Source organism: Schistosoma haematobium, chromosome ZW (assembly GCF_000699445.3).
Source record: "Schistosoma haematobium chromosome ZW, whole genome shotgun sequence".
NCBI lineage: Eukaryota > Metazoa > Platyhelminthes > Trematoda > Strigeidida > Schistosomatidae > Schistosoma > Schistosoma haematobium.
In genome coordinates, this window is record NC_067195.1 from 28,866,802 (window position 1) to 28,880,124 (window position 13,323).

Genomic DNA, 13,323 nt, shown 5'->3' on the forward strand with positions numbered 1-13,323 from the left:
AATAATAATAAAAGATTTTGTACAGAAATTTGTTTTGATCAAACAGTTTATTCTATACCCACTGTTAACTAGTTTGCTTTAATCATTACTTCTAAACAAGAAGTTAATCGTCTCTGTGATAAATATGATACAGGTCACCAATTAAACACAAATAATTGTTCAAAACACCATTTCTAATTATAGATTTTATTTTTATCCTGGGTAAAATTGTTTTCCTACCGAAAGCATTATTTGCTATCATATTTTAAATTGTATAATAAAAAGGATTAAATTAATTTTAGCTTTGAACTTTTTCATTGAATGAGTTGGTTTAAACCAATTTTTAACCAAATAAATTTCTTAAAATTGTATTACTTTTCTTCAAATCTAATAATAACCAATTTAATCTTGCTTTGATATATTTCACTTAATATATTCTTTTGGTTTTCGCTTAACGGCTACTTATTCAGTATTAATAAGTAGCAGCAATAGTAATTTCCTGAAAAGTCAGTTTTGTATCGTCATAGGAACGTGATATATTGCTGTTTATCTTGGTGCCATTAGAAAATACTAATAAATTGCCTGAAAGGTAACATAGATTAGTAAACTCTTGCGGTGTATGTAATTGTTTCTGAGTTCAATTAATTATGCAACCAGAAAATTCTTAAGTGCAAAAAATTGTATAAGGTTTTGATTACAGTCGGTTTGATACACCCTGTTATAACTCTCTCTCTCTCTTACGGTAATGACCCAGCTATTCCTATTGCTTAGTATTCTTGGACACCGATTCACTCGACAAGTCCCCAAATCAGAACACGGCTGAACAGGTAGGAGATTATATTCCAAATAACAAGGTTAGATGGAAGCAAGAAGCAAGTCAGAAGCACAAGAGGGAAAACGTCAGTATATCTATAGTTTTTACATAAGAAGATTCCAGAGTATTCTCCAACTATCGACTAGTGCTGATTGGATAAGAATCAGCCAATCAGCGTGCACCAAAGCAATCATGCATTGAGCATGCTTTAATCTAGTCTATGTCCCGCTAACACCTCCCCTCTGAGCAGATTCGTAGGATCTGGTGCTAGGGTCCAACTGCAACCGAGTGACTGGCCTGTGCTTTCGATTAGTCCATCGTCTAGGCAATAAAGAAGTATCACTCTTTTCTTGCACAGAAACTGATGTGTCTATTCCCGGCGTTTTGATTTCAAAGGTGTCTAGCAGAACATCAAGAGGTAATCGATATTGAATCTTGTTGCTGGCTATCGAGGTTGCTTTCAATTGGTTAGCATGACGTACCCAAACTTCCGAGCCAACTGACACCTCGTAAACCACACTCCCCTTCTTTTTCAAGATCCGACCAGCTGTCCATGTAGGATGTTTCCCACGATAGTCCATAGCAAGCACTTTTTGTCCCACCGTGAACAATCGTCTTTGTGCCCCATGATGTCGGTTAAATTGATTCTCCATCGATAGGTTTCGTTGGGGTTCAATAACTGGCGTAGGCCGGATGACATCGAAATGTGGTCGTATCTTTCTGCCAAGTAGAGCTTCTGCTGGAGAGACCCCGTTAATTGTCTGAGGGTTCGGTGTAGAGCGATAAATAGACAGGAACCTCTCTAATATAACTTCAGTGGTCCCTTCCCCTTTGGATTTTTTTAGAGCATTTTTAAATGTACTCACAAAGCGTTCCACTTGGCCATTTGATTGGGGATGGAATGGAGGTGTTCGGAGGTGCTGGATTCCGTTCTGCCGACAAAATTGTGAGAAGATTTCGGACGTAAACTGTGTTCCGTTGTCACTAACTATCAATTCCGGGATTCCAAAACGACTGAATAGTTGACGTAGTTTACTGACTGTGCAGCTTGCAGTCGGGTGTTCCATGAGAAAAATTTCTGGCCACTTGCTATATGCATCAACCACCAAAAGGTAAGTTTGTCCATGAAGTGGACCAGCAAAGTCCAAATGTATACGCTGCCACGGTAACTGTGGTATTGGCCATGATTGCAGCTCTGCTTTTCGCGGTGCTTTTGTTGCTAATGCACATTTGGTACACGAACGGGATAGCTGCTCCAGTTGGGTGTCTAAATGCGGCCAGTATACATAACTTCGTGCTAGTGCTTTCATGCGATTTATTCCAGGATGTCCTGCATGCAACTGTTCAAGCACTGCTGGTTGTAGCTTCTTGGGAATTATGACACGTTCGGCAAACAGCAGACAGTCATCGATGATTGAAAGAGAGAGTCTTCGCTGGTAAAACTGTTGAAGCTCTGTGGAATAGATTTTCGAGGGCCACCCTTCTAGGTGGAACTTTCTAACTTCTTGTAGTGTTGGGTCTCGAAGCGTTTCTTCCCTGAATTCATCTGACGACACTGGAGTGTTTCGAATGGCATCTGCCACTATACTTCGTATTTCTGGGTCTACTGCTGTGGAGGCAATGATTATATCCTCTGGTCCAGGATGTTGAACTCCAATTAATCGGGAGAGAGCGTCAGCTTGACCGATAGTATTTGTCGACTGATACTTGATATTAAAATCATAACTCAGGAGCATTGTTGCCCAGCGCTGTAGTCTATTAGCCGTATAGACAGGGATTCCTTTCTTAGAACCAAAGATTGCAATCAAAGGTTTGTGATCTGTCAGTAGAGTAAATGTACGACCATAGAGCATTTTATGAAATCTTTTGACTGCGAAAATGATTGCAAGAGCTTCCTTTTCAATTTGGCTGTAGTTTCGCTCGGCTGGAGTAAGTGATCTAGCAGCATGGGCAATTGTCTTTTCTGATTTATCCGGAAACACGTGAGATATCACTGCTCCAACTCCATGATTAGAGGCATCAGATGCAACAACAATTTCCAAGCTGGGATCGAAGTGCATCAAAAGAATCTTTGAGCTGAGCATTGATTTGACTCTGTCAAAAGATGCTTGACATTCTGCTGACCACTGCCAAGGTTTATCTTTCGATAGTAATTCATTTAGGGGACCTCTCACTCGATGCATTTCAGGCAAGAATGTGCTGTAATGACTGATTAACCCCAAGAAGGATCTTAATGAAGAAACATCAGTTGGTGCAGGCATCTTCTGAATGGCTTCGATGTTGGCAGGGTCTGGTCGGCGACCGTTCTTATCTAAGATAAAACCAAGGTATTTGATCGAATGCATGAAGAAGATACATTTTTCCTCACGTGGTTGGAAACCATACTCCAACACTCGGTTAAGGACTTGGTGTAGTCGATCAGAAAGTTCACTGTCAGTTGAACCCATAACTATGATATCATCTAGATAAGCTGCTGTACCAGGTATACCTGTTAGCATCGTATCCATTATTTGCTGAAAGATGGCGGGTGCGGTCTTGATGCCAAATGGTAGACGGGTGTATTGAAATAACCCTCGATGAGTGGTAATGGTCAGAAGCTCTCTACTATCTTCATCTACTTCCACTTGGAGATAAGCATCAGAGAAGTCTATTTTCGCGAAGCATGTCCCACCATTAAGCTTGGCAAACAGGTCTTCAGGAACTGGTAATGGATATTGATATACATCTAATGCAGCGTTTAAACCGGTCGAGAAATCGGCACATATGCGTATAGTCCCATTGGCCTTCTTAATCACTACGATCGGTGCGGCCCATTCAGAGTAGTTAACTGGTCGGATTACACCAGCCTGTTGCAAGCGATTAAGTTCCTGGTCGACTAGCTCAAGAGCAGCATATGGTACAGGACGTCTCGGGCGAAAAATAGGTATGGCATCTGGTTTTACTGGTAAGTGCGCTTTCATCTTGGTACAGTGGCCAAGGCTATTCTGAAAAACAGAGGCAAACTTTCTTTTCAGTTTTTCTAGTAACCTTTCACCTGTCTTCTTTGGAAGTACTGGGGTGTCCAATGATGAACACGATACGATACAGACACTGTTAATTGGTATATCCATTATTCCAAGTTTGTCTAGCATATCTAGACCAAGAAGATCAAGGTTCGGCCGTTCTGTTAGGTAACATATTCCTGTACAGTTAGTTCCATTGAAGGAAAATTCACACTGTAATTCATCAACCAGTTTTAGCACACCACCTGATGCGTTTTTAGCCGTTTTCTTAGATGGCGTCATTGGCGGTTTACCCAGCAAGTTATACGTTTCTCTAGACACTAACGTGATATCTGATGCCGTGTCAATTTGAAGACGAGCTGATATGCCGTTTATCTGGATGGTAACATACTTTCTCTGAATGTCATAGTTTGTTTGAAAAGCAGCTACCAAAGAAAGAGATTTGGACTCGGCTGATTTCACATGTCGAGGACGTTTATGCTTCTTCTTAGGCTGAGACGTACGCTTCGGTGGACAATGACCTTCTTTATGTCCACGTTTGTTGCACGCCTGACATTTATGCTTCTTGAATGGACAGAATCGGGCATAATGACAATCACCGCATAACCAGCACGCAGTCCTTGGTTTGTTACGAGTTGTCACCGGCTTCTGAACTTTTAACCTAGTAATAGTATTTACACTACCGCAGGTTAAATTAGGATTTACCCGTTCAATCAACTCGTTGTCGTGTCTGATGCTTTGTAGACGCTTACACTCATCTGTCAATGTTCTGAGTGTGACGTTTGGGTCTTGATCCAGTCGAGCTAAAAGTCTCGTCCTGATCTCAGCATCTTGTGGTGACTGAAGAGCTTTGATGAATATTAAGCATTTAAATTGGTCATCAGTCAACGAGCGTAACTTGAAACGTTCACATTCTCTGTTGACAATGTCTGCTAGAACACCATATTCATCAGCTTCGCGTTTCACCAAATTTAGACACCGATATCGAATACTAAACAACGAGGATGACTCGCCGAATATCTCTGACAACTGAAATACCGTCTCCTCAAAACTGAGCTCTCGAGGTAACTTTGGCAATATATGGTCAGCAAAACGTGCATGTTCATTGCTTCCCAACTTACGTACCAACAATCGGGTCTTCCACGCATCGTCTTGGTTACAGAATTATGTTCTAAATGTATCTTCCCAACGTTTGAACCACGTGAGAAAAGTATTTCCACTTTCGGGATCATAGATGAATTCTGGGATGCTGCTAGCAACTGCATCACAAGACGTACTTGAAATAGCATGTGAACTCGAGCTGTGAATGTTGAGCTGTTGAGTCAGGGTCTCTAACAACCGCATTTGTGCATCAAGTTGTGCTTGCTGTTGTTGTAGTGTTCGGTTGAGCTGGTCATCTGATATGGGCACCTTGAATTTGTTTTCCTTTTTCCCCGTCGCCACTGTTATAACTCTCTCTCTCTTACGGTAATGACCCAGCTATTCCTATTGCTTAGTATTCTTGGACACCGATTCACTCTACAAGTCCCCAAATCAGAACACGGCTGAACAGGTAGGAGATTATATTCCAAATAACAAGGTTAGATGGAAGCAAGAAGCAAGTCAGAAGCACAAGAGGGAAAACGTCAGTATATCTATAGTTTTTACATAAGAAGATTCCAGAGTATTCTCCAACTATCGACTAGTGCTGATTGGATAAGAATCAGCCAATCAGCGTGCACCAAAGCAATCATGCATTGAGCATGCTTTAATCTAGTCTATGTCCCGCTAACACACCCTAATGGTTAACAAAACAGAAAAGATGTACAGAGTTTACGGTCTAAATTATGAGTTGTTTTTATCCATGAGCTCTTATATCTTATTTGATTACTTCATTTTCATGCTTTCTAACATATTTAATTAAATCTCATAAGTTTGATCTGTATTCAGAATTTATTCAATTTTAAATTGACTATCTTACCAATTTGTTTAAATCATTTTCCAGACGATGTGTTGATAACGTGCTAAGTTGATAAAAAGTAAAAAAAGGATTATTTCCAAGGCTGCAGAAAAAAATATTTAATATGGAAAATCATTTTCGAGTTCAAAAAAAGAAACCTAAGCTGGAATAATCTTGGAAGTACTCTTGGCTCGTCTAGTAAATGGTAGTGTATTCACCTTAACTTTTAATGCAAATTGTGATGGAAGGCTGACTTCTTTGATATTTGTACTTTTGTAAGCTACTTTTATTTTACTATAATACAACTGCTTTAAAATGTGTCTTCTCAACACCCCATTATGTTAATCATGTAGTTCTCGTTATAGATTCTTTCATTGATTATATTTCAGTTTATGGCCTATATAAAATACCGTTACAAAAAAAGTTTGTTCTCTATCTAACAAAAATAATTCATGATGTTTTGTGAATCGAGATCTTATTGTACTGAATATTCTAAGAATCTCCAAATGTTTTAATCTTATTGTTATTATCGTATTTTTTTTCTGTCGATTAATGTTAAATTCCAATGAAAATATTCGTAAGCATCCTTGAACCTCATCGTTTATCTTTCTGTTCGTTTTTCTGTATATTGAAGTTGAAATAAGTCATACTCTATTACATTGATCATGAATTAAAGTGAATATCTACTAAAACAACTGTTATTACATGTAATTGTTACCTGCTACATTCTGGTGCACAGATGGATGAACATGTGCATGTATTTGACGGAAATAATTTTGCATCTTCACAGTATTTATATTTGCATACAACTTGAGTACTCGCAATCTTCTTCCCATTACGCACATGAGTCAATTTCTCTTTACGAACAATATTGTCTAAAGTTGAAATACAATGTTGAAATAGAAAAATATGGAAGTGGAAGTAAAATAACACATTTCTTATTCAGAAAAAAAACGAGAAGAAAGAAGTATTTCACTGCAATTACTTTTTCATGAAGGTTCTACAGCAGTATATATTCGAGAATGGAAACAAAGCCGGTACGAGTCAAGTGATGATGAATCAGTTAACTGCAAAGAATAACAGAACAGTTAAAAGACGAGGTGGATAAAATGACTAGTATTCAAAGATAAATGAATGCATTGGAATAAGTACTTATAGACTTAGTAGGTCGATTCATAGCCGTAGATGTGAAGGAAGTGTTTAAAAATTGCATCTCTCGAGTGAAAATAATCCTTTCTTACTTCACATTTATTGCTTTTATACTAACTCAAATATAGAGGTATGTATATAAAAAATGGTGACTGTATGCCATTCTGCCTACCGAGGAAATAATTAGTTGACGAATGATAAACTATACCATGATGGTAAATTCAAACTGATTAAATTCATATTAAAATCATCATGTTTTTCTTGAATATATCAGTTAAATGGTAAGCAGACAATTATTCTCGCTCTGTATACTCTTCCCCGATAATGAAAGGATTTTCTACTGTTAGTTCAAAATCATACAGTAGAACTTGACGTGATATTCTCATGAAATAAGTTAGTATGATTACAACCTTCATCGCCAAATATTTAATTAAGAATAAAATTTCCAAAAGAATTACTTTCAAATCATTTTTAAAGGGAATACTTGTAAAATGTTATTGAAAGATTTACTGAATTTCCCAGATCTACTGGATCATAAGACATTTGCGACAATCAATAATTATTTCGTCTGGCAACTGGATAATTTTTATTACATAAGTAAATAGTTTTTTTAAATTGGTGTCTACATAAACTTGTCGCTAACTCTAAAGTATTAAAACAAGGAATTCATCAGGTCATTTCAAAATTTATAACACAGTTGCTAGTTTTCTGTATTCATCAGTTAAATCTTAATCTTGCTGCCTTGCAACAAAGATTCACAAGACAAAATTTGTGGTCTATTGTAAAACACGCTAAATTTTAATAAGTTTAACCTTCAACAAAAACTAAATTCTCCATCAGATGATACTTAAGATAAGGATAATCCTTTGTATAACAATCAACTCGAGTAATAAATCTTAGTGACAGTATAGCGATACGTCTGATTAGTTTATAAATTAACGGCTTTAAAAACTTTATATAATCGTCTTTAATTTTTCTTATTGTCTTGTAATTCACTTTATCACGACAGATATTTTATATAAAAAGTTGGTTTTGAATATACGTTTATCAATTACAGTATAAACCTATGAATTTCAGGTTAACATGTATCCAGTGGCAGCACTTCAATTACTTTCTATATTTATAATACTTCCTTCAGTAGAGGGTAACGCTAACAGTTCTCAACTTTTCACTAGTGTTATCCTCACTCGTTAGTTACACATTACGTTGCGACAAAAGTAAAACATATTAATTCATCAAGAATCAAGAATCTTAATTAGTGGTCGGAAAAACTTCAGTAGGTTATGTTATTGGAGCGATAACGTAGGATAAATATTAATTATTGCCGATGTTAACGTAACTCTAGACGCGGCTTTAATAAGTAATCAGTAACATACAAAATTAGCTTGCTAATTTGAGTGACATACAGGAGATGAACGAAGAGAATATAAAAATGAGATAAAAACAAAAGGGATTGGACAAAATTTCTAAAATACACAATTCAAGTTTAAAAAACTTTCTTCTTAAATTCACCTTTAAACTGTTTAATAATATTTTTGTAATTAGATATAAGAAGATGGCTTGTTTTATCAGCTACATTTCTAGTACTAAAATTAGTTTCAATAGACCATATCAGGTTAGGTATGAAGTAATTCTTAGAACATTCAGAACTAAATCACATTTTCGTATTAACTGTTAATTCTTTTTAAACATTAGGTATGGTATCCATCAACAGTTCAGTAGTTCATGCAAGAAAAATTTGCATCTTATCATAGGATTTTCGTTTATACATCAAGCATTTTTGAGATGCATGTGTGATCTTTTTATTTTTTCAAACCATGAATATTTTAGATGGATTCACCACAGTTCAGTCACACCAGAAACTCAGAACTTACGTGCCAATGACACTGGACAACTGTTATGCAAATTATGAAAAGTAGATAACTTTTTAAAAAATGCGAAAAATGGTTCATTGACTGAAATACTCGGTACTAGATACAAAGCTTTAAGGTGCAGTATTTGGTTCTATGTTTGTGTCTTATGGATGAATAATTTAGTGGTCTCTTAAATCAAGAAGAAACCGTTGTCCTATGATTTTTCTAATGCTTTAGGATGGAAACTATATTCAAGATTCTTCACAAACCCCATTAAAGTATAGAATTTAGGAACAATAAACTTTTTGAACGATGAGTTACCGGTCAATTGTTGTAAATAAGTTAAAATATAAGTTAATGGTAAATTCCCGTTAGTAATTTCGTTTTGTTTATAACTAAAAAATATGAAGACACTTATGTTGAAACTTTTCAGGTGTATTCTTTCAATAGTGTATAATAGGAATGCAGACGATATATTATTCAGTACACTCAATACATTGACAGAGGCTAAACTATAATAAAATCATCCAAAACGAACGTTTAGGTGTGATTATTTTAATGCAAGCAATTGAAGTTAATCTAAAATCTTATACAAAATCCTATTATTCCAGCACTGTCATCTACTAACAGATGACATTTGATTTTCATAGTTCGATGGAAGTTATTTAATGGCAAATGAAACTTAAGCAATTTATTTGTTTCAATAAAAAATGCCACGAAGTAATATGTTATATATATATAGGCATTTCGAGTTTTGTGCCTCATTTACAAGAAATATTTTCTTAATAAGTACCTATGGACAGTTTAAAAAATGACCAGATTAATCTTGATTTCTTTTTCACTATTAAAGTTTAATCATTTACAATATAAAAAAACCAAATGCATCAAATGGTCAAGTTTTAAAGCTTGCTAAAACAAATTATAGTCCTAAACAACTGATATCAAAGCTTCCCTCAGCTAAATTACCAGGTATACAATGCATACATCCAGCAATAAAACTGATCTTCAATTATTGGTAATTGGTAATTTCATAGAAAAGTTACACAATGATGATACTCAAAATTCATTTGACACATTATGGAAACAAGACATTATTTATTCAGTTACAAACGCCTAATCGTTATTCAGAATAATAAATTAATGAAAAAAACAATTGGGTGAGACTATAATTTATGGACAACCTTTGAGCGACGCTAAAGTGAGCATGAGAATGTCCACCTAATAACTAGGATTAAATGAACGTTCTAAAGCAGTGTGTGGAATTATAATTATGATTTACAGTTGATTGTTAGGATTAGGAATTGAATTTAAGGTTTTCGTCGTGAACTGACATCAGCTATAATGACAAAACTCTATTTATCCGGATGAATGAGTGATTTTTGCGCCAAAATCCGAGACCTATTATGTTATACGTGATTGGTTCGTCCATAAATTTTATTCTCTCCAACAATTGTATTAGTGAACATATAAATGAAGAAATATAATCACCGTTTTATAAAGTACCCAAGAAGTATTTTAATTAATTGGTAAGAAAATAGTAATATGTTGACAAAATAAGATCGATGGACTTGCATCATTTCTTTGTTACTGTTATTGCTTCCCTTCAATACTTCATTACATTTTTTCTCTACATTCACAATCTACAAAACTGTCAAGCCCTAAGTAAAATAATTAAAACGATAGTAGAACTTCAATTATGGCATGAAATAATCGTTCCTAAAAAATTTCACCATAGTTAAAAAATAGAGTTTTTTTTTCAAAAATACTACAATTTATTCGACTGAACTGGCGGGATATTGTAGATGAAATTCTATTAATCTTAAATAAGAGATATGAAAACACAAACTGCATATCATCTCATTTGTTAGGTCATGAAGTAGAGTTATGAAAGCCAAGATTCCATACATGAGATACCTCGTCACTAACTTAGTGCTTTTTATCACTAAATCACAACAGTTTATTATGATTCTAGACTTTCCAAGTCACTGAACATCTTTCATTTCTGTCCTCATGAGTATTTTAAGACTGTTCATAAATCTTGAACAAATTTCGCTTTCAGATATGTAACAAATAATAGATTCAGTGGTGAGCTTAGGAGCAATATACTGAGTTAGATTATTTTTTGTGATGATATAATCCAGTTTACTCCAAAGATCTCACTTATGCATACTGGAACTATGACTTCTATATACAACATCGAATTATTAGCTTGGAGGCCTTATGTCAGCCTGGATTTTACCAGAAAATCAGTTTCATTTAATGTATATTTAATAGATATACAATACTATAAAACTAGATTAATCTTTGGTGAGTACGAATGTGCCTCACTAGAAGGAAATATTTTTCATCTCAACGAACACATATGTATATGGTTTAGCGACATTCTTAAGTGTAGTATGAAATTTCTAATCCAACATTATTGGTGCATTTTAAAGATGTTTGAAAGTTAACTTAAAATTATGTGCGTACAATTTAAGTGTTTATTAAGGTTTTAATGCTTTTAAAAATTATTACAGATTTATTTAATGTTGCAATGGAGATGAATCAGTCAAGCACGAAGAAATTAAGTGTAAACTTATTAATTCCTTAATTAAGAAAACTACTCAAATCTAAGGAATTCGTTTGAATGAAATTCTATCAAACAGTCTTTCAAATTCGATTCAGACATTCTCAAAACTAAGAAACATGGTTTATCATTAGCTATTTCATATATCAATAATCTATTTTTTCATAAGAACAATGAGGTTGTATGAAATCAACTTCACCAAAATGTCTCATTCTATTGATTTGTTGATCTGCTCTTGCGCAGCTGCAATTCAGTTTCCTTTACTTAACTGAATTTTTATATTTGGTACCTGATTTTTCACTGGATATGGTAAACTTAGCTTTGAACTGTGGACTTCTACGTAATCACAAAAACGGCTGTATTTATGTTACAATCTCTGATATATCATAGCTTTCTTATTTCGTTAGCTTTTGCATAAAATTAAAACCGGTTCAATCACTCATTATCAAGGTATTTATTGCATATATTCAGAAATTTACGTTCATTTCATGATAATAGTCTAGTTCTGAATAATTCTTTTATAGATCCTAACAAACAAAACCAAAGTGTCTTTGATAAATTGTTTGAAGTTTAACTTTTTCACCTACCTATTTACAATACAAAGTTGTTTACTTTTTGTCTTTAAAGAAAATTTAAATATTAAGGTGCTGATTTGAACTTTTTTATAACTTAAGCTTCCTGGAATATTGAACCCTTAAAAAACGATTGGTGTATTATATTTTAAAATTGGTTTGCTGAGATACATCCAGGCTAACATTTAAACGTCTCTTTTTTCTGCTTAAAAAAGAGGCTAAATTTACATTAGCCCCTATCAAATCGTACTTGTTTTTATTTAATATCCATAGCTCAGTGAGTTATAACACTTGCACCTAATATTCATATTTTACCCATATCTTCATTAGTCTAGTTTGATCTATTATTTGAAGAGATTAATTCGTGATCGAATTGTTTCCAATCTGATTAACTTTCCAAAAATCAGTGTTCTTATTTGTTAAAGTATTTTTCTAGTTTTTTGACAAAATGTTTTCAACCGGGTCTGTTGTGAGGTAGTAACTCACTAAAGACAGTGGTGAATGTGTCGCTCAATTTCGTAGATTAGTTGAAGTTAGACATTAACACCGTTGGATACCGGTTAGTGGTCTAGAGGTTAAGTGTTCGCGCACGAAACTGATAGGTCCTGGGTTCGAATCTCGCGAGACGGGATCGTGGATGCGCACTTCTGAGGAGTCCTACAATAGAAAAAAAGGCCGTCCAGTGCTTCCAGGTTTTCCATGGTGGTCTAGAATCAATTAACTCATGACCTCAACTATTAAATTTTTTTCTGTTTAATTTTTCATTTAACATCGACAGAGAAAATGTCTCAATATTTTCAACAAAAGGCAGTAAAAATGAATAAATAAAACATACCATAAATTTGTTTTCCCGGTGATTTTGTATGTTTACCATTCAGAATGTATTCCAAATTTTCACCATTTATCTGGCTTATACCATATCCGAAATCCTTATATTGGTATTTCTCAAAATCCTGTTATTAAATACGAAAGATTTCTGAGTATTCATTAATTTCATATGAAAACTCAAATTATGACGATAGTAATTCGAGCAAATTTATTAGAATAAACAGCATAGAATTATTTTTCTGTGAGATGTTTGCTCAGGTACAAGTCCCTAGCCTAGATTCATTTGCCGTTCATTACCTAGAATTTCCTCTAAAATCTTTAATCCCATATTAAGCAGAACTATGAGATACTTATAATGATATTATCAGTACCTTTTTCTGTAATGTTTCTGTAAAATGATTGAATGAAAGCATGCTGTATCCGGTATATTACCTTATTTCTCAGTATAAATTATTTATTCCCCCCTCTCTCTCTCTTTCGTCTATATACTCATGTTTAAAAAGTTGCCTATTCTATTCGGTATAAGAATTCAATTTGAAATAAGCATCTGACAAATGTACAATTAATATAAACTCATATAATTGTCTAATAACATTTGTAAAACCAACACACTAATTTCAC

At 34.5% G+C, this 13,323-nt stretch overlaps 1 protein-coding gene across 2 annotated transcripts in view; it reads right to left on the reverse strand.

Annotated features, from left to right (window-relative positions):
- The window catches only part of MS3_00001126 (uncharacterized protein), a 55,541-nt gene that overhangs the window by 30,580 nt on the left and 11,638 nt on the right, over positions 1 to 13,323 (reverse strand). For both annotated transcript variants that reach the window (XM_051208632.1, XM_051208633.1), the window contains 3 exons: positions 12,710 to 12,827; positions 6,453 to 6,609; positions 5,756 to 5,798 (listed from right to left, as the gene is read on the reverse strand). In XM_051208632.1, the coding sequence (XP_051070974.1) occupies positions 5,756 to 5,798; positions 6,453 to 6,609; positions 12,710 to 12,827 (318 nt within the window). The remainder of the gene's footprint in view (positions 1 to 5,755; positions 5,799 to 6,452; positions 6,610 to 12,709; positions 12,828 to 13,323) is intronic.